The 27,241-nt window shown below is 48.6% G+C and overlaps 2 protein-coding genes across 4 annotated transcripts in view; one reads left to right on the top strand and one right to left on the bottom strand.

Moving 5' to 3' along the window:
• Positions 1-25,665, bottom strand: part of INPP5J (inositol polyphosphate-5-phosphatase J) — a 37,853-nt gene extending 12,188 nt beyond the window's left edge. The window contains exons 1-6 of one of the 3 annotated variants that reach the window (XM_083717090.1): positions 25,574-25,665; positions 18,318-19,156; positions 10,841-10,951; positions 8,610-8,718; positions 3,099-3,215; positions 1,997-2,172 (exon numbers count right to left, since the gene is read on the bottom strand). In XM_083717090.1, coding sequence (XP_083573216.1) covers positions 1,997-2,172; positions 3,099-3,215; positions 8,610-8,718; positions 10,841-10,951; positions 18,318-19,156 — 1,352 coding nt within the window. In that variant the 5' untranslated portion in view covers positions 25,574-25,665. Of the gene's footprint in view, positions 1-1,996; positions 2,173-3,098; positions 3,216-8,609; positions 8,719-10,840; positions 10,952-18,317; positions 19,157-20,251; positions 20,397-25,382; positions 25,410-25,573 lie in introns of those variants that run through there. The other 2 variants (XM_083717089.1, XM_083717088.1) reach the window with 2 other exon arrangements.
• SELENOM (selenoprotein M) overlaps positions 20,433-27,241 on the top strand; it is a 33,441-nt gene continuing 26,632 nt past the window's right edge. The window contains exon 1 of the mRNA XM_083717792.1: positions 20,433-20,564. Coding sequence (XP_083573918.1) covers positions 20,493-20,564 — 72 coding nt within the window. The 5' untranslated portion in view covers positions 20,433-20,492. The remainder of the gene's footprint in view (positions 20,565-27,241) is intronic.

Here is a 27,241-nt window from a genome sequence, read left to right as displayed (position 1 = left end):
TCGGCATCAGCTTCGAGCGCCGCCTGGTTAGTCAAAGCTTCCTGATAAAGAGAGTCTCAGGCTTCAAGAGGGTCAGATGTCACAGCAAGCCCTGCGTGTGCCAGCCTGCCCACGAAGACACATTTCCACCAGCGGGAACCAGTCGGAATCAGATGGCAGAAGTGATGTGGGCAGATGTGGGGGGGGGGGCGGCAGGGAGACAGATTGCACTTAGCACTGATACCCTCCCATATTTTTTTCTTCTTTTTTTTTAAAAAAAAGTGTCAGAAAACAACCACTTTGAAGATGGAAATTCGCCTGTGAGTTCTGGGAATCTGGTTTGGGCACGATTTCTGAGCAAATGCTTTCCGTCCATCGATTTCTCCCCACCCCCTGGATGTGTGAGAGAGACAGGGGGAGGGAGGGGAGGGAGTTAGCTTAGCCCGGAGAAGAGAAGAATGACATGATCGCCTTCTTCAAATACCTAAAGGGCTGTTACAAGCTTGTTTTCTGCTGCTCCAGAGGGGAGCACTTGAACGAGAGCTGATCTACAGTGGAATGGACTCACTCTAAGTGATGGGTTCTGCTTCACTGGAGACTTTTAAACAGAGCGTTGGATGGCCATCTGTCATGGACTTTTAGCCACAATTCCTTCGTTGCAGGGGGTTGGTCTAGATGGCCCGCAGGGGTCCCTTCCAACTCTGCAGTTTTAGCCTCCATATTCCCTCGCAGCTCCTTCAACTGCCCACCTCATCCCTACTCAGCTCCTCTGTGTCCCTCTATCCCTGCTTCATTGCAACCTCTGCCATTAGTAAAACCTCCACTGAAAAACCTGCTCTCCTTATTTTGTTCTCTTTTCCCCACCCCGACTTCATGCAAATCCAAGAACGTGATGCAGTACCACAGATCCTCCAACAGGGGGACTGCGCGACGACAGCCTCGCGTTTTTATGTATATAGGAAGATATACAGAATCTGGGTTACTGTTTTATTAACGTTCAGATTAACTGGCCTATGTGTCATTGCTGTTTTAAACACACACACAAATGCCGCTGTCTTTCAAAAGTCTTAAAGTGCCTGGTTTCCAAAGTAATTTCATGATTACATAATCCCAGCTTTCTCAGTCCGGCGCTTTCCAGGCTATTCTGGCTGAGGTTGATGGAAGTCCAGAACAGCTGGAGGGCACCTGGCTAAGAAAGGCATATGTAAGCTTTCTTATATGTGTTTTGCCCTAGGAAAAAACAGCCTATAAATAAGTATGTGTGCATTAGGGGCTGGTTCCCCTGCTGACTCGTTTTGTCAACCCCGCCTACCCCTTTGCCCTTCCCCTCACCCTTTAAACCTCACCCACCTTTCCTCTCCATAGCTGACCTCCCCAACAGCTTCCGTGAGCCTGCCTGCCATTCCTCGTGGTGCAGCTGGCGTGGCCACCTGCTGGCAGCCGTGTGAACTACAGAGCGTGACAACACCTTACATTTCTATTTATATAGGAAGATATGTATTCATACACATTGAAAAGGAGTATTAGAGACCAGCATGAATGGGAAGAGGGGAAATAACTGAGGCAGTGGAACAGAGGCTGGGGTGGATTGGGAGTCCTGCCCATCTTCCTTCTTGCTTCTCTCTGCTCAAAATCACCTTCCAACTTAAAATCAGGAAGGACTTTTTGATGGTAAGATCTGTTCGACAGTGGAACGGTCTCTCTCGGAAGGCAGTGGGGTCTCTCTTTCACTGGAGGTTTTTAAGCAGAGGTTGGATGGCCATCGGTCCAGGTTTATTTAGTTGTGATTCCTGCATTACAGGGGGTTGGACTAGATGAGCACTGGGGGGCCCATTCCAACTCGATTATCCAGGAGAAAAGATCAGACTCTCTATCATACAGGAGAGCTTTTCAGCCACAGGGCTACATTCCCTTCCAGACAACGTTTGTGGGGGAGGGGGACATGCCAGGGGTGGGCGGGGCAAATGAAAAATGGGCGGGGCAATTGATATGCAATGCACCTGGGAACGAGACTTACTCGTGGTCAAGGATCCCGCTGGCTGACGGCCCTTCGAACTGCTGCATGTGGAGGATGGTGGTGAAGTCCTCCTTGCGCTGTTCTGCCTTCTCCATGTGTGCCGGTAGGTGGCAGTTAAGGAAGCAGACCATGTTGCCAAAGATGGAGAGGCGGATGCTCACCCCGCCTTTATTGCCCTGCATTGGGGAGGGAGAAAGGTATGGATCAGCTGCCGCCAGGGGCTATGCCTTCGCTCTGCGCCCCTGGACCCATGCACACTTTCTGCCCAGACACTGAGGTCCAGCGCCGAGGGCCTTCTGGCAGTTCCCTCGCTGTGAGAAGCCAAGTTACAGGGAACCAGGCAGAGGGCCTTCTCGGGAGTGGTGCCCGCCCTGTGGAACGCCCTCTCACCAGATGTCAAAGAGAAGAACAACTACCAGATTTTTAGAAGACATCTGAAGGCAGCCCTCTTTAGGGAAGCTTTTAATGTTTAAATAGGTTATTGTATTTTAGTGTTTTGTTGGAAGCCACCCAGAGTGGCTGGGGAAACCCAGCCAGATGGGAGAGGTACAAATAATAAATTATTATTATTATTATTATTATTGTTGTTGTTAGGCTTCAAGGAATCAGCTTCCTCCCCCCGTGGCAGTAGATAAGCAGAACAAAGGAAAAGGAGTCTTCTTACCAGTTAGAAACTTTAATAATCACAGCGAGAGAACAAAGAACACTCCTCCTAGAAATTTGCAGTGTTCCCAGTTAAGTTCCCTCCTCCCTCCATCCCTATTAAACCACATCACTCCTACGTCTTGTAATATGAGCTTGGAGCCGCTGGGTTTTCTGTTCTGCCACTTTCTGAGCTGTTCTTGACCTTGGGGAGAGCAGAGGAATGCTTTCCAGAGACAGTGAATCTGTTAACCCTCTCTCCATCCAGTGTTTTTTCTCCTAACTGCTCCCCATCCAGGATTTCCCAGCTTCTGCCTTCTGAACTATGCCCCTCTGCAAACCACTGTTCCAAATCTATACTGTCCTCCTGCTCTTGGGAAGATTCAGGATCAGGGGGAAGGGGTAGCTCCCACCATTTTTCCTCAGTGCAGCCCTCCTCAGCACGGTCCCTGACACTTACCCAGTATCCTCCCAGTCCAGTCCTGGTGCAGTCCGTCTGGATGTCCTGTAGAAATGGCAGGTGGTAGTACTTGGCAAAGACCATCAGAATGACACCTTGCATCCGCACCGTGCTCACCTGGAAGAGCGAAAGGCAGTGAGAGAGCCAGGTAGCATCGTGTAATGGTTAGAGCACCTGGCTACAGGGCCTGGGAGACAGGTGTTCATTTTTCCACTCGGCCGCGATGAAGCTCGCTGGGTGATCTTCGGTTCTTTGGTTTGAAAACCAAGGTACAACTGTATTGCTTTATTTGATCTAAGTTGTTTCTTTCAAAGTTATTATGACTAATTTTTTGGTACTGGATCAGATTGTTATTACACGTGTGACCTTTGCTGTCTATTTTCTTGTTTCTTCAGCTTGTGAGTCACCTTGTGTATGTAAAGTAACATAGAAAGGTGGTGTTACAAACTAAAAGTGAACTGAAATGTACAGTAGTACCTCGCGTTAAGAACTTAATTCGTTCTGGAGGTCCATTCTTAACCTGAAACTGTTCTTAACCTGAGGTACCACTTTAGCTAATGGGGCCTCCCGCTGCCGCCGCACGATTCCTGTTCTCATCCTGAAGCACAGTTCTTAACCTGAAGCACTATTTCTGGGTTAGCGGAGTCTGTAACCTGAAGCGTCTGTAACCTGAGGTACTACTGTACTGCAGGAATGTCAACTAAAGCGTCCATAACAGAAGGACACCCAAGCTCTGCTTAAAAACATCCAAGGAGGGAGAGTCCAGGCTAGGGCTAGAGCTGCTGTCTGGAGAAACAAATGCAAACTACAGTGGTACCTCAGGTTAAGTACTTAATTCGTTCCGGAGGTCTGTTCTTAACCTGAAACTGTTCTTAACCTGAAGCACCACTTTAGCTAATGGGGCCTCCCGCTACTCCCGCACCACCGAAGCACAATTTCTGTTCTCATCCTGAAGCAAAGTTCTTAACCTGAAGCACTATTTCTGGGTTAGCAGAGTCTGTAACCTGAAGCGTATGTAACCCGAGGTACTACTGTATGTGTATTCATGGAAAGTCAGCTTATTGATGGCTACCACCCATGATGGCTGTTATGTACTGAGTTGAATAGGATCCAAAATGCAGCAGTCTGATTGGTCCTAGAACAATAGGATCCAAAATGCAGCAGTCTGATTGGTCATAGAATAATAGGATTCAGAATGCAGCAGCCTGATTGGTCTGCAGGAGCCACCCAATCCAGCTCCAGATGGAAGTGAATCCACAATCTGATTGGCCTACAGGAGAATTCCAGAATTAGCCAATCACGTGCAGCCCATTGTGTAAATAATGTATATAAAGCAGATACTTTGGGGGAACTTCCATTCCTCCTCACCACTATGAGCTGAATAAAGAGCATGAAATCCACTCTCGACTCCGAGTATATTTCAATGGCTTTGCTGTGTCTCCACAGCTGGAGGCAGCAATGCTACTGAATCCCAGTTGCTGGAAACCACAGGGGGGGGGGAAAGTGGGCTCTTGTGCCCGGGTCCTGCTTGCAGGTTTCCAACAGGGATCTGGTCAGCCATGGTGAGAACATAATGCTGGACTAGATGGGCCATTGGCCTCATTCAGCTGGCCTCTTCTCATGTTCTTATGAGTTACGCACAGCGCTCCATTTTCAAAGTGCGTTTCCTTTCTGTATTATATTACCTCGTATGCCACAGCAAGAATAGCATATCCAATTCTAGAGCACAAAAGTAAAACATGCAAGGGAGATGGAGTTGTCCCAAGATGATCTGGTGTGTTATGAATGTGTCCTGGAAAGCTCTGGTTGTGTGGGGGGTGGGCAGGGAGAGAGAGAGAGAGAGAGAGAGAGAGAGAGAGAGAGAGAGAGAGAGAGAGAGGTGTAGATTCAGGCTGTCAGAACAAGCCCATCCCATCGCCCCAAGTCACACAGAGGCTGTCCTAAATAGGGAGACAGCACAGCAGGATCCTCAGCCCTTGGGAAACCAGCAGCCGCTCCTCTTCCCTTCGCCGTCACAACAGCCTCCCAAACGCATGGCATCGCCATGGAGACCGCTGTGATGTTATTGTCGGGAGCAGGGCAGGGTTCTGAGGTCATCCGAGGAACTCAGGCAGGCAAGCACCCAAAGCAGCACGCCTGGAGCACCCTGACTTTGCCAAGGCTACTGGTGCCTCGCACCCTCATATCCTCAAAAGCGGGGCTGTGGAAGGAGGGAGGTTGGCACCTGCAACACTCACAAGGGGCATCGCCTCAGCCAGCCTTTGCATCCCTGAATCCCACCAGCGCCACAGTCGCTGGGCCAGAATGGGCTGGTGCATGCAGATCTTTGCAGTCTGGGCTGTCGTCTGAGGTTTCGTGTGCGCCTTGGGGACACATCTCTCTATGCGAACCTGCCTCCCTGTGTGAGCACCTTCTCTCAGTGCCCTCGACGTCAGAGGAATGAACCAGAGAGAGCCTTTTCAGTGCCCGCTCCCAGGTTGTGAGGTTCTCTCCCAAGAGAGGTCAGACTGGCTCTCTCCATACAGTGATACCTCGGGTTAAGTACTAAATTCATTCTGGAGGTCCGTACTTAACCTGAACCACCACTTTAGCTAATGGGGCCCCCTGCTGCTGCCGTGCCGACGTAGCACGATTTCTGTTCTCATCCTGAAGCAAAGTTCTTAACCTGAAGCACTATTTCTGGGTTAGCGGAGTCTGTAACCTGAAGCGTCTGTAACCTGAAGCATCTGTAACCTGAGGTACCACTGTATTATCCTCCCACTGGTAGGCTAACAGAGACCTTTGAAAGCTAAGTATCAGATGATGCAGATCCACTGGGCTGCCATCCTGGCAAACTGGATTGGGACACCATATCAAGCTGCATCCCATAATGCGCTTTAGGACAGGAGTGGGCAGGAAATCTGTCTGGATTGACTGGGAGGCTGCCACACCGAGAGGGCAGAGGCTATGGGTCAGAAGAGTGGACCCATGGGCAGTGACAGACATTATGTGCATTTGTGTACAGTGGACGCTCGGGTTGCGAACATGATCCGTGCGGGAGGCACATTCGCAACCCACAGCATCCGCAACCTGCAGCACCGTGTCTGCACATGTGCGGGTTGTGATTCGGAGCTTCTGTGCATGTGCAAAGTGTGATTCAGCGCTTCTGTGCATGTGCGAGTGCCGAAACCCTGAAGTAACCCATTCCAGTGCTTCCGGGTTTCAGCACGTCCGTAATTCGAAAACGCGCAACCTGAAGCGTCTGTAAACCGAGGTATGATTGTATTCTAATGAACTGAACAGAGTGAAAGGTTATGAGTCATGAGGGTGCAGAGATGGGGTGTGTGAATGGGGGTATGAATGAACTTAGTGCTTAGCTTATATCTTTAGTTACTATTTTGTTAATGTTTTTAATATTGTTTTATGGATTCTAAATGCTGCATCGATTTGTTAAACGCACCAGTTGTCACAACTGTGAGATTTTTTTGGATAATTTGTTAATTCTTTTATATGACGTATGATGTATTCGCGATGTGCTATCATGTTTTATTATGTTATGGTTATTTACAGGTTGTTAAATCGCTTTGAGATTCATTTGAATGAACAGTGGCATAGAAATGCAATCAATCAATCAACCACAGCTGCCCCACCCCTGGCTTATTGCCCACCACTACCATGGCCAGGGGCCAGGGGCCAGCGCATTGCCAACAGACACTTGAGACCTGCAAGGCTAACTCCCCCAACACCTGCCCACCAGCTGATGTCACTTATGACATCATCTGATGAGTGGGAGGACAAGGTTAAATCCTGCACTGGCAGTGTGTACCGGTTTCGAGCAAGGAACAGGGGCACATAGCCAAAGCAGCAGGATTTTACACACACATCCTGCTCATCAGCTGGTGAGTGGAGGGGTTAAATCCTGCTCGTTTCAGCAAATTTCCTAATTCAGAACCCCTTGCTGAAACAGTCAAGGAAAGGAAGCATAGCAAAAGGAAACCCAGGAACCACAGCAGGGAGATCAGAAATCATACTAGAATTAGTGAAGAATTAATGCGGGTGGCGCTGTGGGTTAAACCACAGAGCCTAGGGCTTGCCGATCAGAAGGTCGGTGGTTCGAATCCCCGCGATGGGGTGAGCTCCCGTTGCTCGGTCCCTGCTCCTGCCAACCTAGCAGTTCGAAAGCACCTCAAAGTGCCGGTAGATATATAGGTACCGCTCCAGTGGGAAGGTAAACGGCGTTTCCATGCACTGCTCTGGTTTGCCAGAAGCGGCTTAGTCATGCTGGCCACATGACCCAGAAGCTGTACACCAGCTCCCTCGGCCAAAAGAGCGAAATGAGCGCCGCAACCCGAGAGTCATCTGTGACTGGACCTAATGGTCAGGGGTCCCTTTACCTTTTAAACTCAATTTTGGATGTAAGAAGTGCAAACTCTTTTTCGGATTGCTTTTTGTTGTGTACTACATTTTTGATATATTTTTTCTTTGTCTTGCTATGTTTTTTCTTTTAAAACCAATAAAGAAGTTTTAAAAAGAAACAGTCAGGGAAAACCTCCTTTTAGCAGTACCCTGAAAAGTACTTTGACGTGCTCCTTTATTTTTATTATTACAGCCTTTATTTAATTTTTTAACACCTCACCTTTTCTCCAATGCCTGGATAGCTAAGTTGCTGATAACACCAAGATCACAGGTTCAAGCGTTGCATGGGACAGGTTGCGTAGATGACTGTTGGTGTCCCTTCCAACTCTACAATTCTAAGCCCTGACTTTGGAACTTCAAGGCACCTTGCAGCGGACATCATTGTGATGTCAGGTGATTGACAGGTGGGCCTCCTGTCCAATGCGGCTCATGCATCTGATCCCGATACGGATTTGGCCCATGTAGTTTCTCACACACACACACACACACACACACACACACACTGGTAATCTAAACTGCTGGACTATGCCAAAATGGCAAAACTAACTGGGAGACTCAGGAACCAAGAAGACAAGGACTTTAAAAAGGAATGGGGGAAATTTACAATTTACTTAGGAGAGCACTGTAAGCAAAGCAAAACTTTAGCTGGACTATAAGAATCACTTGTAAAGAAACGAAGTTTATGGATAATTTGGGAAAATGGAAATAGTGGAGAACATATTGATATGCAGTCTTTATTACTGTAATAAGGACTCATGTAGGAGATGGGCAGGGGGAAATCACGAGAGTCAGAGAATCTCACAAAATGATTAAAGAAATTGTTTGATTGTAAATTTCTATTGATAAAAATAAAAAAATAAAAGAATAACAACAACTGTGGGAATGACAACACAGTCCCTTAATTAAGTTTGCATTGATCCTGGCTTAAAAAAAATCTGTTAGTACAAACAACATTCTGATTCACTGTTGTTATTTTGTGTAAAAATTAATTTTATCAGCCCTCTGATTATTTGCAGTTATTAAAAGCATTTGCATTCGTAACCAAGAAAGAAAGCCCCCCCCCCAAACATTCTTAACCTGTCCTCAGCTTGTCACTGAGTTCCCCTCGGTGCTTACCAGTACAAAATTAAATGGACTCAACACCTCCATGAAGAGTTCGCTCCACTGGTCTGTGAAAAGAGCATCTTTGAGCCGTTTGTTGATCATGGAGTTCACCTCCTGGAGCCTGAAAACAATTCAAAATTGTCACCAGCTGGCAGGCAAACACTTTGGAAAGAACACTCTGCTCTCCAAGCACTTTCATGGGATAAAGAAAATGGAGGAAGTCTCATGTTCTTATAAATAACCCCTCTTTTTCCCATAAAATTTATATACCAATTGGTTGTAAAGCAAAAAGTCTCAGAGAGAATAAAACTATAAAACAAACTATAAAAACAATTCTTCAAAAGATAAAATCAGCAATGAACTAAAAACAGATTAAAACTTACAGCAATTTTTTAAAAAGGCTTTTCTAAACAAAAATGGTTTTTTAGCAAACGCCAAATAGAGGGCAGGGAAGGCACCTGCCTGGTGGCAATAGGTAGTGAGTTCCAGAGATTAAGTCCCACCCTAGACAAAAAAAAAAAAGATTGATTTCTTACAAATGCATAATGGGTATTATGTGGGACCTAGAACAGCGCCAATTCCATAGTTCAAAGCAGCCGAGGATTTTTCAAGCCAAGGATCAGAGAGGGCTGAGCTCACCCCACCCACAGGGCTGAAATCACTTCCCCCACCAACACAGTACAAAAGACTTGGTGGCTCTACAAAACCTCACCCTGTACCAATTCAAAATCAAAAGGAGAACCTGTTCTTCTTATTCAAGATACGAGAGGGGAAAACCACATAATTGCCAGATAATGGAATCATAGAACTGTAGAGTTTGTTCTGAGGTTTGGGCTGAGTTGCTGCTACGTCAAAAAAAAATTCTCAGGCATTGTCCTTTTTCAACCATTCTCCGTCAATTTAGGAGAAAGGAAATCGCATCTGAAAATTACAAAAGGGGAGGGAGAATTTGGGGTGGGGTGCCTTGATTTGTGAAGATTGCATTAGGGAAACCTGGCTGCAAAAAAACAAACAAACCCTGCAACACTGTGCAAAAATGTATATATTATTAAATTAAAGGTTGGCAGCGAATTTTTAAAAAGAAAGATCTACAAACTGATGTAGGAGTTGAAGGAGCAGGGTATGTTTAGCCTGGAAAAGAGGAGGCTGGGAGGAGATATAATAGCCATCTTCAAATATCTGAAGGGCTGTCACATAGAAGAGGGAGCAAGCTTGTTTTCTCCTGCTCCAGAGGGTAGGACCCAAAATGATAGATTCAAGTTACAAGGACAGAGATTCCAACTAAGCATCAGGAAGAAATGTCTAACAATAAGAGCTGTTCGAAAGTAGAGGTCGTAGATTCTCCTATGTGGGGCTACCTTTAAAGGTAACCCGGAAACTACAACTAATCCACAATGTGGCAGCTAGACTGGTGACTGGGAGCGGCTGCCAAGACCATATAACACCAGTCCTGAAAGACCTACATTGGCTCCTAGTACGTTTCCAAGCACAATTCAAAGTGTTGGTGCTGACCTTTCAAGCCCTAAATGGCCTCAGCCCAGTATATCTGAAGGAGCATCTCCACCCCCATCGTTCAGCCCAGACACTGAGGTCCAGCACCGAGAACCTTCTGGTGGTTCCCTCCCTGTGAGAAGTGAGGTTACAAGGAACCAGGCAGAGGGCCTTATTGGTATTGGCGCCCACCCTGTAGAACACCCTCCCACCAGATGTCAAGGAAATAAACAACTATCTGACTTTTAGAAGACATCTGAAGGCAGCCCTGTTTAGGGAATTCTTTAATGTTTGATTGTGCTTTTAATTCTGTTGGGAGCCACCCCAGAGTGGCTGGGGAAACCCAACCAGGTGGGCAGGGTGTTTATTTTTCTCCGTCTTTGTCTTCGTCTTCTTTGGAGGTTTTTAAAGGAGAGGTTGGATGGCCATTTCTCATGGATACTTTAGTTTAGATTCCTGCATTTCAGGGGGCTGGACTAGATGTCCCCCCAAGGTCCCTTTCGATTCTATGATTCTAAGCGGGGAGAATGAAATTTAAAGGTTGTGAAGGGAGGCTGAGAAAGGGAGAGAAACTAAACAAGGCAGATTTGGCCATCTCTAGTCCCAGATGTTCACATCTGGGAATCACTGCCCTGAGCACCGTTCATTCCCCCTGCAGAGTTGTGTTGGATGGGAGTTCACACACACTTAAACACACACCCTAGTGACATGCTCTGCCAAAGGGGCAGTCCATGGCGGATCCTTTTCCTTACCCAATGGTGATCATGTCTGTGTCGTTGGAGTCCCCCGTGTTGAGGTGCAGGAGCGAGGTCACGTCAGCGGGAGGCATGGCTGTACCAACATTCCAGGTCACGATAGTGATGCTAAAAGGAAAGAGGGAGCCTGGCGTCAAGGGTCATTAATATTAAACTCAAGGCTGGATGACTGTCATGCACTCTATTTGGGGCTGCCCTTGGGCCTGGTTTGGAAGCTCCAGCTGGGGCAGAATGCTGAGGCCAGACCGCGGACGGGAGCTTCTGGTCAAGAACATGCAGCCCCCTTGTTAGAACACCTCCACTGGCTGCCCATCTGAACAACATAGGGAACACTTGAGCCCAGTACATTTCCAAGCACAATTCAAAGTGTTGGTGCTGACCTTTAAAGCCCTAAACGGCCTCGGCCCTGTATACCTGAAGGAGTGTTCTCCACCCCCATCGTTCAGCCTGGACACTGAGGTCCAGCACCGAGGGCCTTCTGGTGGTTCCGTCACTGCGAGAAGTGAGGTTACAGGGAACTAGGCAGAGGGCCTTCTCGGTAGTGGCGCCCACCCTGTGGAATGCCCTCCCATCAGATGTCAAGGAAATAAAGCACTATCTGGCTTTTAGAAGACATCTGAAGATGGCCCTGTTTAGGGAATTATTTAATGTTCTATGTTCTATTGTGTTTTTAATATTCTGTTGGGAGCCACCCAGAGTGGCTGGGGAAACCCAGTCAGATGGGTGGGGTATAAATAAATTATTATTATTATTATTATTAGTCCTTGCTTGAGCACGGAAATCACCTGCATGAGCATCATTGGTTGTTCCCCAAGTTGGTGAAGCTCATGAAGCCCATTTGTCAACAAGAAACCAAGCCTTTAGTGTCATCGACTCAGTCCTGTGGAACTCTTGGCCACTAGAGAGTCAGCAGGTGCCTTCTGTGCCAACGTTTAAACACCTGCCAAAAACATTTCTGCTCTGTCAGGCCTATGCAGGCAATTAAGAACACCGTTGGGATTCCATTCCATCTTTTGCTGCAGACATGGGATTGTTGCGTGTCACACGTCTGTTTACATTCCAGCACAGATTGCTGGCGTGAGCGGAACTTCCGCTCTGTATAGTTGTTGTTTTTAGCTCTCTCTCTGAGAAGACGGCAAGGAGAGACGACATGTTTCTTTGTCCTGATTTATGTTTAATAAATGTGTAGCTCGGTATGTATCTACAGCCTCAAGCCTCTTCTGTTGCGCAGTATACACTGCTGAGTAAAGTGTGCTCAAGTCTGTAATCTTGGGTCGCTGATGTACGTCGGAGCAGAGGTCAAAGAATCTCTGCAGCAACAAGGCTGAGAGGGAGACGTTCCAGCTGGGGCTGAGACCCCCCGATTCCGACAAACACACCCTTCCACATGGTTAATTGATGTCTGTTTTTAACTCTCTAACCTTTTTATAGTTTTTATTTAACTATTTTTATGTTTTACTGCTGTAAACCACTTTGATTTTTTTTTTTTTTTTGACATAGCAGAATATAAGTACAGTTAACCTTGGTTGTTGAACGCTCCGGACGTCTGACGTTTTGGCTTTTGAACGCCAACAACCTGGAAGTGAATGCTTCCATTTTTGAACGATTTTTTGGAAGTCTAATGGCTTTTGAGGTGCATTTCTCCATTTTTTCAATGGATTTTGCGAACAGCCCCATTGTCCCTAGGTTTTCAAACATTTCAGAAGTCGAACCAGAATGTATTACATTCGACAACTGAGGTTCCACTGTATTTTTGTAAGTAAAATAAAATAATAATTATGGGTTGTTGTTATTAGTATCATCTTTGTGCCCTTCACCCTAAAGTCCCAAGGAAGGTTATATTAATTTGCACTATTAAAAACAGTTTAAACAACTTACAATCACAAAATAAGGTAGGTCCCTGATAGGGTTGCCATATTTTGAAGAGCAAAAAAGAGGACACATTTGCCAACTTACCGTATTTTTCAGTGTATAACATACCCCATGTATAAGATGACCCCTATTTTTTGGGACTCCAGATTAAGGAAATGGGGAAAGATTGCACAGAGTTGTTGAAGTTTGAGGTGGGGGGTTGCCGACAATCACTCACCCGCCTGACCACCCCTGCCAATCACACGCCTCGACGAACCCACCAATCATCTGCCCACCAATTGCCCACCCAATTGTCACAGCAGCAGCCAATCCCCTTGCCACAACCACCAATCACCCGCCCAATTGCCGCTGACATCTCCTGCTCGCAGCAGCCACTAATTGCCCATCCTCACTCTGCACTATCCGTGTACAGTGGATGTTTGGGTTGCGAACGTGATCCGTGCAGGAAGCCTGTTCGCAACCCGCAGCGCCATGTCTGCGCACACATGGGTTGCGATTTGGCACTTCTGCGCATGCACAAAGCATGATTTAGAACTTCTGCACATGCGCCAAATCCCAGAATTAACCTGTCCCAGTACTTCCAGGTTCAGCGCGGTGCGCAAACTGAAATCACACAACCCAAAGTGCCTGTAACCCGAGGTATGACTGTATACGATGACCCCCATTTTTTTAGTAATAATAAAAAAATCATCTTATACATGGAAAAATATGGTATACTTTTAACTATGGATCACCTTGAAGAAAGTGGACATGTGCTGGAAAAAAGGACACATGGCAACCCTAAAACTGTCAAAAGCCAGAGTGGCAACCCTAAAGTAAGCTGGACTGAGACTTGCTAGGCTGAGATTCAGCTAGCCACAAACACTTATTTCACATTCACACCTGCACACCAGGCATGCAGGGAGGGTCTGTGCAGATGAACAAACCACAGACAGTTTCCTTGCCTCACCCCAGACACCATCATTCAGCTGCAGGCTTGTGAGACGTGGTGTTTCATCTGAGACAAGGAGCTTCCAAGAATTTTGCAGATCAAGACAGTGACAGCCTTTGAACACCCCAGTATTTTATGCCTCAACCACCTCCTCATTAATTCAGAATTTGCTGCCTTCATACATCACACAGGCATCTTCTAGGTGTAGTTTTAGACATCTTAAAAAGGTTATTTAGACAAGCTTACGCTGCCGCGTGAGTGACCTAGTTTTGCATTTTTTGCCTTGCTGTTTTTTTTACCTCAGACTTCATTATGTTGATTATGTACAGGAGTACATATAGCAGTATAGAAATTTATGCATAAATGAATACATATTTATACAGAAGGTGCTAACTTCTTTTATTTATTAACTCTGCCTGCCACACTACAATATAAACTTCTTTGGGGCAGTTTAGAATAAATAAGGTTTGAAAAAACAGCTAAAAGCAAAAAGCAAAAGCAAAACAGAAAACCGTTCAGGGGAGGGAGAATCCTGCATTACTTGTTATTTATAAAGCTTGGATGAACAGAAAAGTCTCTGTCTGGTGCAAAAATGACCTCCAAGATGACACCACTTGAGCCTCCCTGGGAAATCTGTTCCATTACCAAGGGGCCACAACAAAAAAGTCCCTCTCCTTAGTGGGGTCCAACAATACCTGGATGCATCAGACTGACCCCCTTGGATGCTGGCATCCACCAGACATTCAGATGTTGTTAACAGACCCTCCAAGTGCCTCTGTTCTACAGATTTACAGAAGCTGTCCCAGTTTCTAATTTGTTTTTCCTTAGGACATCCCTAATTTCATCAGAGAAATGTTGGAGAGTATGGAGTTATGTGACCCCCCTGAGCCAAGGAGATAACTAACTATACAACCTTTAGAAGATTTATAAGGGAAGTTTTTAAATGTTTAATGTTTTATTATGGTTTTATGATGGTTTTATTATGGGAAGAGAGTGGCGCTGTGGTGTAAACCACTGAGCCTTGGGCTTGCTGATCGGAAGGTCGGCAGTTTGAATCCCTGCAACGGGGTGAGCTCCCGTTGCTCGGTCCCTGCACCTGCCAACCTAGCAGTTCGAAAGCACGCCAGTGCAAGTAGATAAATAGGTACCACTGTGGCGGGAAGGTAAACAGCATTTCTGTGCACTGCTCTGGTTCACCAGAAGCGGCTTAGTCATGCTGGCCACATGACCTGGAAAAACTGTCTGCGGACAAACGTCGACTCCCTCGGCCAGTAAAGCGAGGTGAGTGCCACAACCCCAGAGTCATTCGCAACTGGACTTAGGTGTCAGGGGTCCCTTTACCTATATATATTGGAAGGTGCCCAGAGCAGCTGGGGCAATCCTGTCAGATGGGCTGGGTCAGTGCTTTTTTTCTAGGGGGATGCATACCCCTAAACATTTTGTGAATCTTTACTGTATTTATTTTTCCTGATTTCGTGATTTTCCTTGAGTTTTAAGAAAAAAAGGACTGGGCGGGGTATAAATAAAACAACAACAATTGAATAAGATGTCCCTATTTTCATCAGATAAATGTTGGACTTCCAGTAAAATATAAAAACGCAATAAAACATCAAATATTTTTAAAAATCCCTATAAAGGGCTGCCTTCAGATGGACTACAAAACCCATCGGATGCAGCCAGCATGGCCAATGATCATGGAACTGGAGTCCTGCAACAGCAAAGTCGTGAGATACAAATGCAATAAATAAAACACAACATTATAGCCAACTTACACCCAGTTAAAACCTTGCTTTGGCCACAAATGCACGAAGGGACCTCTGCAGAGACACTCTCTGGCTCAGCTGCTTAGAGCTGGGTGCTGATAATGCCAAGGTTGCAGGTTCAAGCCTTGCATGAGACAGGTTCACATTCCTACATTCCTACGATCTATAATTCTTTTGGCCTTCCCTGCAGGGCTGTCATTAGCCAGGGATGGGGCCGATGTCCTCATGATGGTCTCCAAGACTCCCGGCAGTTTGCACAGCAAACAGTCAGGGATAACGGGAGTTGTCGTCAACCAACGGGCACTAATACAATTTAAGCACTCTGACCGTTTGGCACGTGCCATTTTCAGACGCCGCTGTGCTAATATGATTGGCGTGGCCAGCTGGAATGCTCAGTGCCTGGCAGAAGCCCCCAGAGGGCCACTGGCCACGCCAGGCTCCCTGGCAGTAAGTCCCAGGGCATTAACACAATTAAACCGCATATGAGGAAAGGAGCCAGTTAGCGTCAGCAAAAAGGACTCGCTGCAGGTGCAAGGAGGGGGGCTGCTGCTCCATGGGAGAAGAGCTTGCTTGGCCCTCCAGCAGGAGAGAGCTGGTTCCAAATTGCTTATGCCAGGCATCCTGGTAGCCCCATGGGGGGGGGGCAGGGGGAATGACTGGTGGCTCTCTAGTTGTCAGATTCTCAGTTCCCGTCAGCTCCAGCCAGCAGGATGCAATGTCCAAATTGGACCCAACCCTAGCCTGCATCGCTGGGAAGTTGGGTTGTGAAATGAGGGCACAATTTGGGAAGCCACAGAGAAGGACACACAGAGAGACACACCTACAGGGTTGCTCCTAAAGGAGCGAAGCCCAGTTTTTCTCACCAGCTCACTGGCACTATGCCGAAAGGGACAATAGTTATGAACCGTAAAAACAGGTCTCAGTACAAAGGTCTTATGGCAAAGGCTTAAAGATAAGACCGGTTTGGCCTGTTTAATGTTGCAATAATTATAATGAGGTTTGCTGTAAAAAGGTGGTCTACTCTCTCATACATAGTGTGAAGCAGCAGCGGCAAAAAATAAAATTGGCTAATGCAATTCTAGGCTACATCAATAGAAGTCCAGAATCCAGATCAAGGGAAGTGATAGTCCCACTCTATTCTGCCTTGTTCAGACCTCATCTGGGGTTCTGTGTCCAGTTCTGGGCGCCCTAGATTAAGAAGGCTAATGACAAGCTGGAAGTTGTGCAGAGGAGGGCTACCAAGATGATGAAGAGTCTGGGACTCAAGCCTTAAGAGAAACGGTTGAGGGAGTTATAATATCAATATTATAATAAATTGTTGTTGTTGTTGTTATATTTTAATATTTATTATTTATACCCTGCCCATCTGGCTGGGTTTCCCCATCCACCCTGGGTGGCTCCCAACAGAATTAAAAGCACAATAAAACATCAAACATTAGAAACTTCCTTAAACAGGGCTGCCTTCAGATGTCTTCTAAAAGCTAGATTGTTGTTTATTTCCTTGACATCTGATGGGAGGGCGTTCCACAGGGAGGGCGCCACTACCGAGAAGGCCCTCTGCCTGTAACCTCATTTTTCGCAGTGGGGGAACCGCCAGAAGGCCCTCGGCGCTGGACCTCAGTGTCTGGGCTGAACGATGGGGGTGGAGATGCTCCTTCAGGTATACAGGACTGAGGCCATTTAGGGCTTTCAAGGTCAGCACCAACACTTTGAATTGTGCTTGGAAACGTACTGGGAGCCAATGTAGGTCTTTCAGGACTGGTGTTATATGGTCTCTGTGGCCGCTCCCAGTCACCAGTCTAGCTGCCGCATTCTGGGTGTGTTTAGCCTGAAGGAGACCGAGAGGTGATATGAGAGCTGTCTTCAAATATCTGAAGGAGTGGTGGAGGATATTGGATATGGGAAACGGAGCAAGCTTGTTATTTGCTGCTCCAGAGGGTAGGGTCCAAAAGCTGCTCAACAGTGGAATGAACTGCCTGAGAAGGTAGCCAAACTCTTCTTCACTGGAGTTTCCTAAAGAGAGGTTGAATGCTCATCTGTTAAGGGTTCTTTAGCTGTGATTCTGGAATTGCTGGGGGTGGACTAGATGATGCTTGGGGACAGCTTCGAACTCTACGATTCTACGACTGAATGATGGGCATCGGGATTCATCAATATCTAGAGGGACAATACATGAAAGTCTTTCAATAAAAACTACAGTGGTACCTCAGGTTACAGACACTTCAGGTTACAGACTCCGCTAACCCAGAAATAGCACCTCAGGTTAAGAACTTTGCTTCAGGATGAGAACAGAAATCGTGATCCGGCAGTGCGGCGGAGCGGGAGGCCCCATTAGCTAAAGTGGTACCTCAGGTTAAGAACAGTTTCAAGTTAAGAATGGACCTCCAGAACGAATTAAGTTCTTAACCTGAGGTACCACTGTATCTATCTATCTATCTATCTATCTATCTATCTATCTATCTATCTATATCTATCTATCTATCTATCTATCTATCTATCTATCTATCTATCTATCTGTCTGGACACATGCTCCCCAACCCCAACACGATACAATTTGCATCTCACTGACCCTCCCCTGCTTCAAAATACAACCTTCCTCCTAACTCAGGGGTAGGCAACCTAAGGCCCAATCGTCTTCTAAATCTGGCCTGCGAGCAGTCCGGGAATCAGCGTGTTTTTACATGAGTAGAATGTGTCTTTTTATTTAAAATGCATCTCTGGGTTATTTGTGGGGCATAGGTTATTCATTATTATGTTTCAAAATATAGTCCAGCCCCCCACATGGTCTGAGGGACGGTGGACCAGCCCATAAGCTGAAAAAGGTTGCTGACCCCTGTCCCAACTGCTCTTGGTCCCTCACCCCACCCCCTGAGCCATTGCTCCCCCCATCATGCCCAGTCGGCCTCACCGAAACTCATTGTCCTGCTTGGTGTGGGGCTGGCCGAGTCGCATCAGAAAGCTTTCCTTGAGATTCATGTTGCTGCTGCCCAGGTCCTGGGATTTGGGGGGCTGCCGGAGCCTGCCATACGAGACGATGTCCTCCGACTCAGCCTTGGAGAGCATGGCGGACTTAGAGGGGCCCACCCTTCCTCCGCCCGAGATGTACTCGCTCGAGATAGCTTTCGGGAGGGACATGGGCCGGTGTGAGGAGCCGGAGCGACCCAGGTAGATGTGGTCACTGGATTCAGCCTTTGGGAGAGTGTCCTTGAGTTCCACCGTGGCGAGGATGCCAGAGGTCACTGGGTCCAGGCCGCAAAGTTCTGGGAGCACACCCCGGCTGGGCGACTGGCTGAGTTTCATGGATGGAGAGACGTTGGATTGGGTTGACGAGCTGCCGGAAGCTGGAGACAATGGCCGTAACTCTACCGGAGAACGCAGGTTTGGGGTGTTGAACGCATGGACGCCCCCAGAGCCCTCCGGCTGGGCTCTGTTGAGATCCAAGGAGAGAGGCTGGTTCTGTCTCTCAGATGCCGAATGGCGAGACCCGTCGGGCTGCAACCGGTTGTGGAAAGAGTCAAAGAGCGAGTCAGGCCTAGTCCCACTTGGTAGGTTTCCTCCGGTATACACCACATTGCTGGATCCCTCAGGCTGGTACCGGACTGTTCCATCTGAGGCGTACTGGTTGCTGGCAGGAGAGAACAGCCCTGGCGATGCCAATCCCGTGATACTGTTGCGTGGAGACACCGGCTGGGACCCGATGGGGGAGGGCGGGCCTTGGTCCCTGCTGCCACGGTGACTGGACTCCATCTTGAAGAACGGGGAAGAAAAGGGCAGAGCACATTAGACAGCTGTGTGGCATGTGAGGCCCTGTCTGCCAGCCTATCTTCATGCAAAGATGCCCACAATGACCCTGGCAGGCGCAAGGAACCCGTCTAAATTTTCCCACAAATTCTGCAGCGGCGTCTGCAGAACAGAGCCAAGCAACAGAGCCGGGCCCTGATGGGAATTCTCTGCAAGGAGGTTTTTGCAATACATCTGGCATGTCCCCATGGGGTCACTGCAACCTCCTTCCTTCTCATCTTCTCTTCCAGGGCTGGCTACGACCACATCACCCATGCAAGAGAACTTCCCTGACTCTTAACCTCAGGAACTCAGGACAGAGGGTACACCATGTCTCTGTATACAAAGGCTGCCCTTTGAGATGACCTGGGCTCTCAGCATCCACTCCTAACATGCAGGTCTTCTTCTGCATGTTCACCAGACCTTCTGAAGAAGCCCTTGTAGCACCCTGGGGCAACCCTGTGGATTCCTTCAGATACCAGGCAGCTTGCTCCCAGCCCAAATTCAATAGAAACTGGGAACACAGGAAACTACCTTCTACTGAATCAGACCATTGGTCCATCCAGCTTGGTGTTGCCTCCACTGACTGGCTCTCCAGAGTTTCAGTCTCTCCTAGCCTTGCCTATAGATGCCAGGGACTGAACCTGGGACCTTCCAGATGGAAAAAATAAATAAATACTCTGCCACTGAACACCAGCCCTTTCTCCAAGTTGTTTTCAGTGACACACCAGTTTCTGTGGCTCCCAGCAGCCTTTGACAGCTCCCTGCTCTTATTCCAGATCGACATAACTACCACACACACAGGTGCCTACAACATGGGTGGCTAGCCGGTCACCCTCCAGATGTTACTGGACTCCCATCATCCCTGACCCTTGACTAAGGGGTTAACAGGAGCTGGAGTTCCAACAATGAATGGACGGGGCCCAAGGGAACTGTCCAATTCCTGAAGTTCCCATGGCCCTCCCCTCCACCCCATAGCAAAGGAGCGATTATCGTGAATTTCAGGTCAGATCTGAAACACATCAAGAGACTTCATTTCCCTGACGCTTCCTGGCACAGTACCCAAATCCATCCAAACAGGGAGAATTCATGGCCTTCCTCTGACGAATCACTTTCCATGCCACCATGCCCAGATTCTCCGGGTGGCAGGAGGTTAGCATCGCTTTCCTGTGCCAACAGCCGTGGAACGTTGGGGCTGAGGGTTCTCTCTCCTGGGAAAGAAGCTTGGGCAAGTGGCCAGCGGCCAGCCAGGGTCTGAAGGGGGGAAGGTTAGGGTTCAAGGTTATGACTGGTGAAGCCCTATATGGTTGGGACCCAGGCTATCAGAAAGACCGTATCTCCCTCTACGAACCTGCCCAGGTGGCACAACCCTTGGGTAAGCACCTTCTCTCGGTCCCAACAACATCAGAGGCACAGCTTTTGGTGACACGAGGGAGAGCCTTTTCAGTGACTGCACCCAGATTGTGGGATTCCCTCCCCAGAGAGGACAAGCTGGCTCCTTCTGCCAGCAAGCTAAGACCTTCCTGTTTCAAAGGCAGGCCTTTGAAAATTGTCACACAGGTGATGCTGAAGGCTGGGTGGCTGTCAGGGCAAACTGGGTTTGAACTGCTGGCTCCAAATATGTTCTGATGTGGTTTAATAACTATTTTTAACTAGTTAGTTCTCATTAAATGTAATGGTAAAGGGACCCCTGATCGTTAGGTCCAGTCACAGACGACTCTGGGGTTGCGGCGCTCATCTCGCTTTATTGGCCGAGGGAGCCAGCGTACAGCTTCCAGGTCATGTGGCCAGCATGACTAAACCGCTTCTGGCAAACCAGAGGAGTGCACGGAAATGCCGTTTACCTTCCTGCCAGAGTGGTACCTATTTATCTACTTGCACTATGTGCTTTCGAACTGCTAGGTTGGCAAGAGCAGGGACCGAGCAACGGGAGCTCACCCTGTCGCAGGGATTCGAACCACCGACCTTCTGATCAGCAAGTCCTAGGCTCTGTGATTTAACCCGCAGTATAGAAATGATAATCATCATCATCATCCCAACGGTCCTCTCTAGACCAACCCTGGCAATGCAAGAATAACAGCTAAAGATGAGCACCCTAACTCTGCCTTATAAACCTCCAGCAAAAGAGATTCAACTACCTTCCAAAGCAGTCTGTTCGACCATCTAACAGCTCTATTATTATATTAAGTCATTTTTAAAATTATGTTTAATCAGTAATTAGTTATTATTATAAGAAGCACTGTAATAATACATTCAATATCACCATATCAGGGAAAGAGCCCTCACCTGCCTCCTTTTTTTTTTTTTAAACCAGACTCTAATTGCCTTGATAGCTCGGACAAAGAAACCGACTGAGTCAGGCTAACAGCAAATCAATATTCAACAATCTCCCCATACACAGCGAGAGGGTCTTCCCTGCAGTGCCCCAACATATGCAGACAGCATTCCGTAAACAAGAATCAACAGTCCCCACCCCAGTTTCAGAGCAGAGAAACTAGCCAGCCACAGGGGCTAGGGCCATAGCTCAGTGGAAAAGCTCCTATACAATTGCATGCAGAAGGTATTGGGTTCAATCCCTGGCCTCTCCAGATGAGGCTGGAAATGTCCTGTGTTCGAAAACTGCTGCCAATGCAAACTATATTGAGCTAGATACTGAGCCTCGGAGTAAGGCAACTTCTTGTATTCTTATTACATAGGACTTATGCCAGGGTTAGACTTTGCCCAACAGAGAGCTGGTGTGGCACAGCAGTTAGAGTGTCAGACTAGGACCTGGGAGACCAAGGTTCGAATCCCCGCTTCAGTCATGAAGCTCATTACCTTGGTCCAGTCGCTGCCTCTTGGCTCACAGGGTTGTTGTGACTATAAAATTGGGGAGGGGATGAGTGAGCTCCTTGGAGGAAAAGTGGAATAAGTTTAAAGATAAATACATAGGTTGAGCTTTTAACATCATGATCATACAGACTGTGTTTTTTCATTGTGGCTTAACAATCCCTCTTCGCAAGGAGCTGTGGGAACTGTAGCTCTGTGAAGGGAATAGGGAAGTCTCCTAACAGCTCTCAGCACCTGCAACAAACTACAGCTCCCAAAATTATTATTTGGGGGGGAGGGGAGTCATGGTTGCTCAAAGAGGTATTACAGTGTTTTAAATGGATGGGGCTAATGTGACCTAACATGGCTTCTCACTCCAGAAAGCTTTTCAAAGAGGGAATGGCAGGGACTGGCGGCTGGAGCGTCTGTGCAGGCTTCACCAGTGAGCTGCAGCCTGCTCCTGTCAGAGAGGCCTGAGGCCTTCAGCCTGCCAGAAAGACCCACCGCCAACACCTATACTAGAAGACGAACGGTGCTAGCAGTACTGTCCAAGGGAAATGCACTCTGCACATGCTCTTGAGCGCTCCCTTGTTGGCAATGACATCGCTCGTCTCTGGGGCTCAAAACCTGGTAGTGAAAATGACCTCTGAGGCTTGGATCCTGTGTGTTGAAAGGGATGGACCACCCACTCTCAACTTCAATATAGAGTTAAACACACACACACTTTTTTTGCCCTCAGGAAATCTTAAAGGAAGTAATTCCAACACATGCTAAATCCTCAAAGAAAGGAATGATTAAGTTTTCCAAGCTTCCTTGGGCTGACCCCTCCATTCCTTGCACCCCACAAATGGGGGGGGAAGCTTTTTTAGCTTTCTGAGGAAAAGTCCCTCCTACCTCAGTTTCCCCATCTGTGCATTTTTCTCCTCGGAGCTCAAGGTGGGATGGAGAGCGCTCCTTCGCCTTAAGCCACACAACCACCCTCTGGGGTGGGTCTCGGCTGAGAGGCAGCAACCACCAGCCCAAGGTCGCTTCGTGGCGGAATGGGGATTTGAACGCGGGTCTCGTCTGACTTTCACCTCTATGCCACACCGGTTTGCCCGACTGCAAAAAGGGCAGCTAGGGCTCACAATCAAAATCAGTGGAGGCTGGTTTATTAGTGCCATTGTGGAAAACGGCCCCCACCAACCTCAGCTAGCCCCCTCAGCTAGCCAGCCTTCTTACAGACATCCGGTCCAGGGGGTGGCACTGCCAAAACCGCTTCCTCCTCCTCCTCCTCCTCCTCTGTCAGTGTTGCCCTTGGCAAACTCAGCGCAGAGGAGGATGGGGACAACACAAAACTAGAATGAGATGGTGCTGTCTATTCAGGGGGGGCAGCCCCCGCTTTCCACACCAGCAGCCCCAACTAGCACCACCTGCCATAGAGGATTGGTGGGCACCTTCTGCCCTCCACAGTGCCCATCTCTCACAGCTTACGTGCCCTTCATTTCCCTTCCCCTCTGCCCGGCTGGATGCAGAGCTCTCAGTCCTGCTGACAGCGAGAAATGTAGAGGACGTCCTCTCTCCCCGGCTCCCTTTTTCCCAGAAGAGAGCTTCCTCTCCCTGCCTCCCCTCCCTCTCTGCCTGGGCCTGCCCAATGCCCGCCTTGCTGCTGCTGCCAGGTGGGCATATTCATTCACCTTGGCATCCATGCTTTTGCATCTCCCGAAAGCAGGAAGCGGGCACAGAGTGCCTGCGGCAGGCAGACCCCGGGCGCTCTTTTGCCACCAGCAGGAGGAGAGAGGAAAAGGGGGTGTTTGCGCAAGAGTGCCAGCTGCAGACTCAAAAAAAAAAAGAAAAAAGGATTTGCCCGCAGACCAGCTGGCACTAGAATGGGCAAGGGCACCAAAGGAGTCCGGCCCCAGCAAGAGCTGGAGAAAGGGGGGGGGGAGGAGAAGGTGTAGCTTAGACACCAGGATGGCAGCTGGCAGGAGGTGCAACAAAGGGGCATCCAGGAAAGATTTAAAAGGCACATTTTCCTGGAAAGGTGACACGGGACATCTGGTGGCATCAGGCAGGGGGTGTCCATGTAAACCCACCACTTCTGCAAAGCCCCTGCTTCAACCCCACACACCCAATCTACACACACACACACACACACCATCTGAAACAAAGGCCATGTAGGCGTTTAAAGCTCCCTTTCAAGATTCCTCCATCTGCCGTTATCCTTACTTCACCCCAACTCCCCCCCCTGTCTAAAATTAGATTGTAAGCCGTTTGGGGCAGGGAACCACCCTTTGCATATTTTGCTCTACAGAGCCCCCTATCACTAATTGATTATAATATTGTGCTAATGTTGATAATGATGATGATCGTAATAAAAATAGCAAGGGAGATGGCATTAGCAGAGAAGGGCGGTTGGGGGGGGGTCTGCCTGTCCATCACCACTACGTCATCCTCTTCCCCATAAGCAAAGGCTGAGAGCCAGCAGGTTGTCGTGGTTAGAATGTCTGGCTGAGACCAGGGTTCGAATCCTTCACTCAGCCACATGAAACTTATTGGGTGATCTTAGGTGCCAAGCCAAGTTCACAGGGTTGTCCTGAGGAATACATAAGGGAGGGAGGAGATCTGAATCCCTTGTTCAGCCACAGAACTCATTGGGTGATCTTGGGTGCCAATCACTGCCTCTCAGCCTAGCCTACCTCACAGGGTTATTCTTGCGAGGATTAACTGAGGGGAGCACCACATATACCACTTTGAGCTCATCGGAGGAGAATAAGGTAGGATATAAATGTTATGAGTAGATAATAAATAAACAAGCGAGCAAGCAAGCAACCTGGAATCTGGGGCAGGGGGAGGAGAGAACAGAGCGCCTCTTGAAAACAGCGGCAGAGCCCAGCTCGCTACAATGGGCACCTCAGAGTCTTCCTGCAGGGAGGAGGAAATCCATCCCAAACCGATCCAGAAAATAGGCAGCCCCAGAATGCACACCTGTCAGAATCGGAAGCTCACCCTTGCACCGAATGGACCGCCGCACGCACGCTAAAAATGGGGTGGCGGTGGCAGGAGGGGGTCTCTTCTCAAAACCTGGCTGGCGCTTCTGAGATGCGGTGCTCGGTGGTCTTCAAGCATCCCCCGTCCCACCTCCCCGGTGCTGCAAGCACTCACACGTGCGCGCGCACAATGGACAGATAAGCTCCTCTGAACGCCGCCGCCCCCCGCAATGCTTAAGAACCAGCCCCCTCCACCCACCACCCCACACCCAGAAGCCAGCCCCTTCCTTTCTGCCCAGACTCTGCGTGTACCCATTTCCCAGAGGAGGTGGGGGGATGAGCGAGCCAGACAGCCGCTCGCTAACTCCCGGGAGGCTCCCCCTCCCACGCACCCGGAGCGTGCCTAACTTACACACCTGAGCCCCCATGCTGGGATTCCGGACTCCTGGCTCCCTCCCCACCGTCGCCCATTCGCCTCCCCAGCCAGGGCCACCTTCGCCTTCTCCTTCACCTGCCCGGCCATTGGCTCCGGGGGCCGCCGGCTCCGCCAATGGCCTCCGTCCACCTGCGGCCAGGAGAGGGGAGGGCCGGCCCCGTCCGCGCTCACCTGGCGCCGCTCGGACGCCCCCGAGGCGGCTCGGCCCCTGGCCAGCGCCTGCTTCCTCCGGCTGCTGCTGGCGCTGCTGAGCGGCGGCGGCGGCGGCGGCGGCGGCTGCTGCTCCATCGCGTGCGCAGCTCCTTCCCCGGCGATGCTGAGCTCCCTCCCGCAGCCCGGGCAGCCCGTGACGTCACCGGAGCCGGCAACCTGCCGGAGGATTTAAAGGCGCAGGAGCGCGCTGCGGCCAGCCGCGGGGGGGCGCTGCGGAGAAGAAGCGCGGCTTTCCTTTGCTAAAAATACAGTACAAGCCGCTAGTCCTCGTGAGCAGCAGGCGCCGGAGGAAATTCCCAACGGAGTCCGATAATAGAATAGAATAGAATAGAATAGAATAGAATAGAATAGAATAGAATAGAATAGTAATGTAATGTAATGGTACCTCGGGTTACATACGCTTCAGGTTACAGACGCTTCAGGTTACAGACTCCGCAAAACCAGAAACATTACCTTGGGTTAAGAACTTTGCTTCAGAATGAGAACAGAAATCGTGCTCCGGCGGCAGTGGCAGCGGCAGCAGGAGGCCCCATTAGCTAAAGTGGTACTTCAGGTTAAGAACAGTTTCAGGTTAAGAACGGACCTCTGGAACAAATTAAGTTCTTAACCTGAGGTATCACTGTAATAATAATAATTAATAATAATAATAATAAATTTATTATTTATATCCCGCTCACCTGGCTGGGTTGGCAGGGCTACTGCTCCTTGATCTTTCCTAGCAGGAGTGCCAGATTGAATACAGTGGTACCTTGGTTCTCAGACTTACCGTAATCCGTTCCGGAAGTCCATTCCAAAACCAAAGTGTTCCAAAGCCAAGGCACGCTTCCCCATGGAAAGTAATGCAAAACAGATTCATCCTTTCCAGACGTTTAAAAACAACCCCTAAAACAGCAGTTTAACATGAATTTTACAGTACTATCTAACGAGACCATTGATCCATAAAATGAAAGCAATAATCAATGTACTGCAGTCACACAACCAATCAATCAGTAGCTGAACTGGGTTCCACACACAATCACAAAAACAAAACAAAAACGCAAAATAAGTAGCAAAAACAGACAGACTTCAGTGTAACACTCAAAACAGAAGTGTGGCACTCAAAATGGAAGCATAGCACTTAAAATGGAGCATGTTTGGCTTCCAAAAAAAGTTTGCAAACAGGAAAATTTACTTCCAGGTTTGCAGTGTTTGGGTTCCAAGTTGTTTGAGTACCAAGGCGTTTGAGAACCAAGGTGCCATTGTGAAATATTGGACGGCCCAGGTAAGCCCCACTATGGGTGTCGCCAAGGGGGAGGCAGGTGGGCAGCTGCCCACCTAAATCAATACAAATCTGAAGCCCCCCCCCAACAAATGCCTGCCCACTAACAAAAATCCTGGCTACATCCATGAGCCCCACCCCACAGAATTCATCACAAGACATGGCACAGGGACAGCATTTGAATGGCAATGTCCATCAACTTTGAAGGGGCTTGGCCCCCTCAAATGGGGGGAGAGGGTGGCAGAAGGGACCTTGGCCCCTAGGAGTTGGCTCCTATTTTTCTAAGTCAGGGTGTACCCAAGGCAGGTCAACTTATTGTGGCACCTGAATCTCACAAGAAGTACCCCTTCTTGGGAGGAAAAGGAGAG

The sequence above is a fragment of the Podarcis gaigeae genome (assembly GCF_964106915.1).
Source record: "Podarcis gaigeae genome assembly, chromosome: 16".
In the NCBI taxonomy this organism is placed as follows: Eukaryota; Metazoa; Chordata; class Lepidosauria; order Squamata; family Lacertidae; genus Podarcis; species Podarcis gaigeae.
Note: the sequence above shows the minus strand (reverse complement) of the source record. Positions and strands in the feature narration are given on the sequence as shown.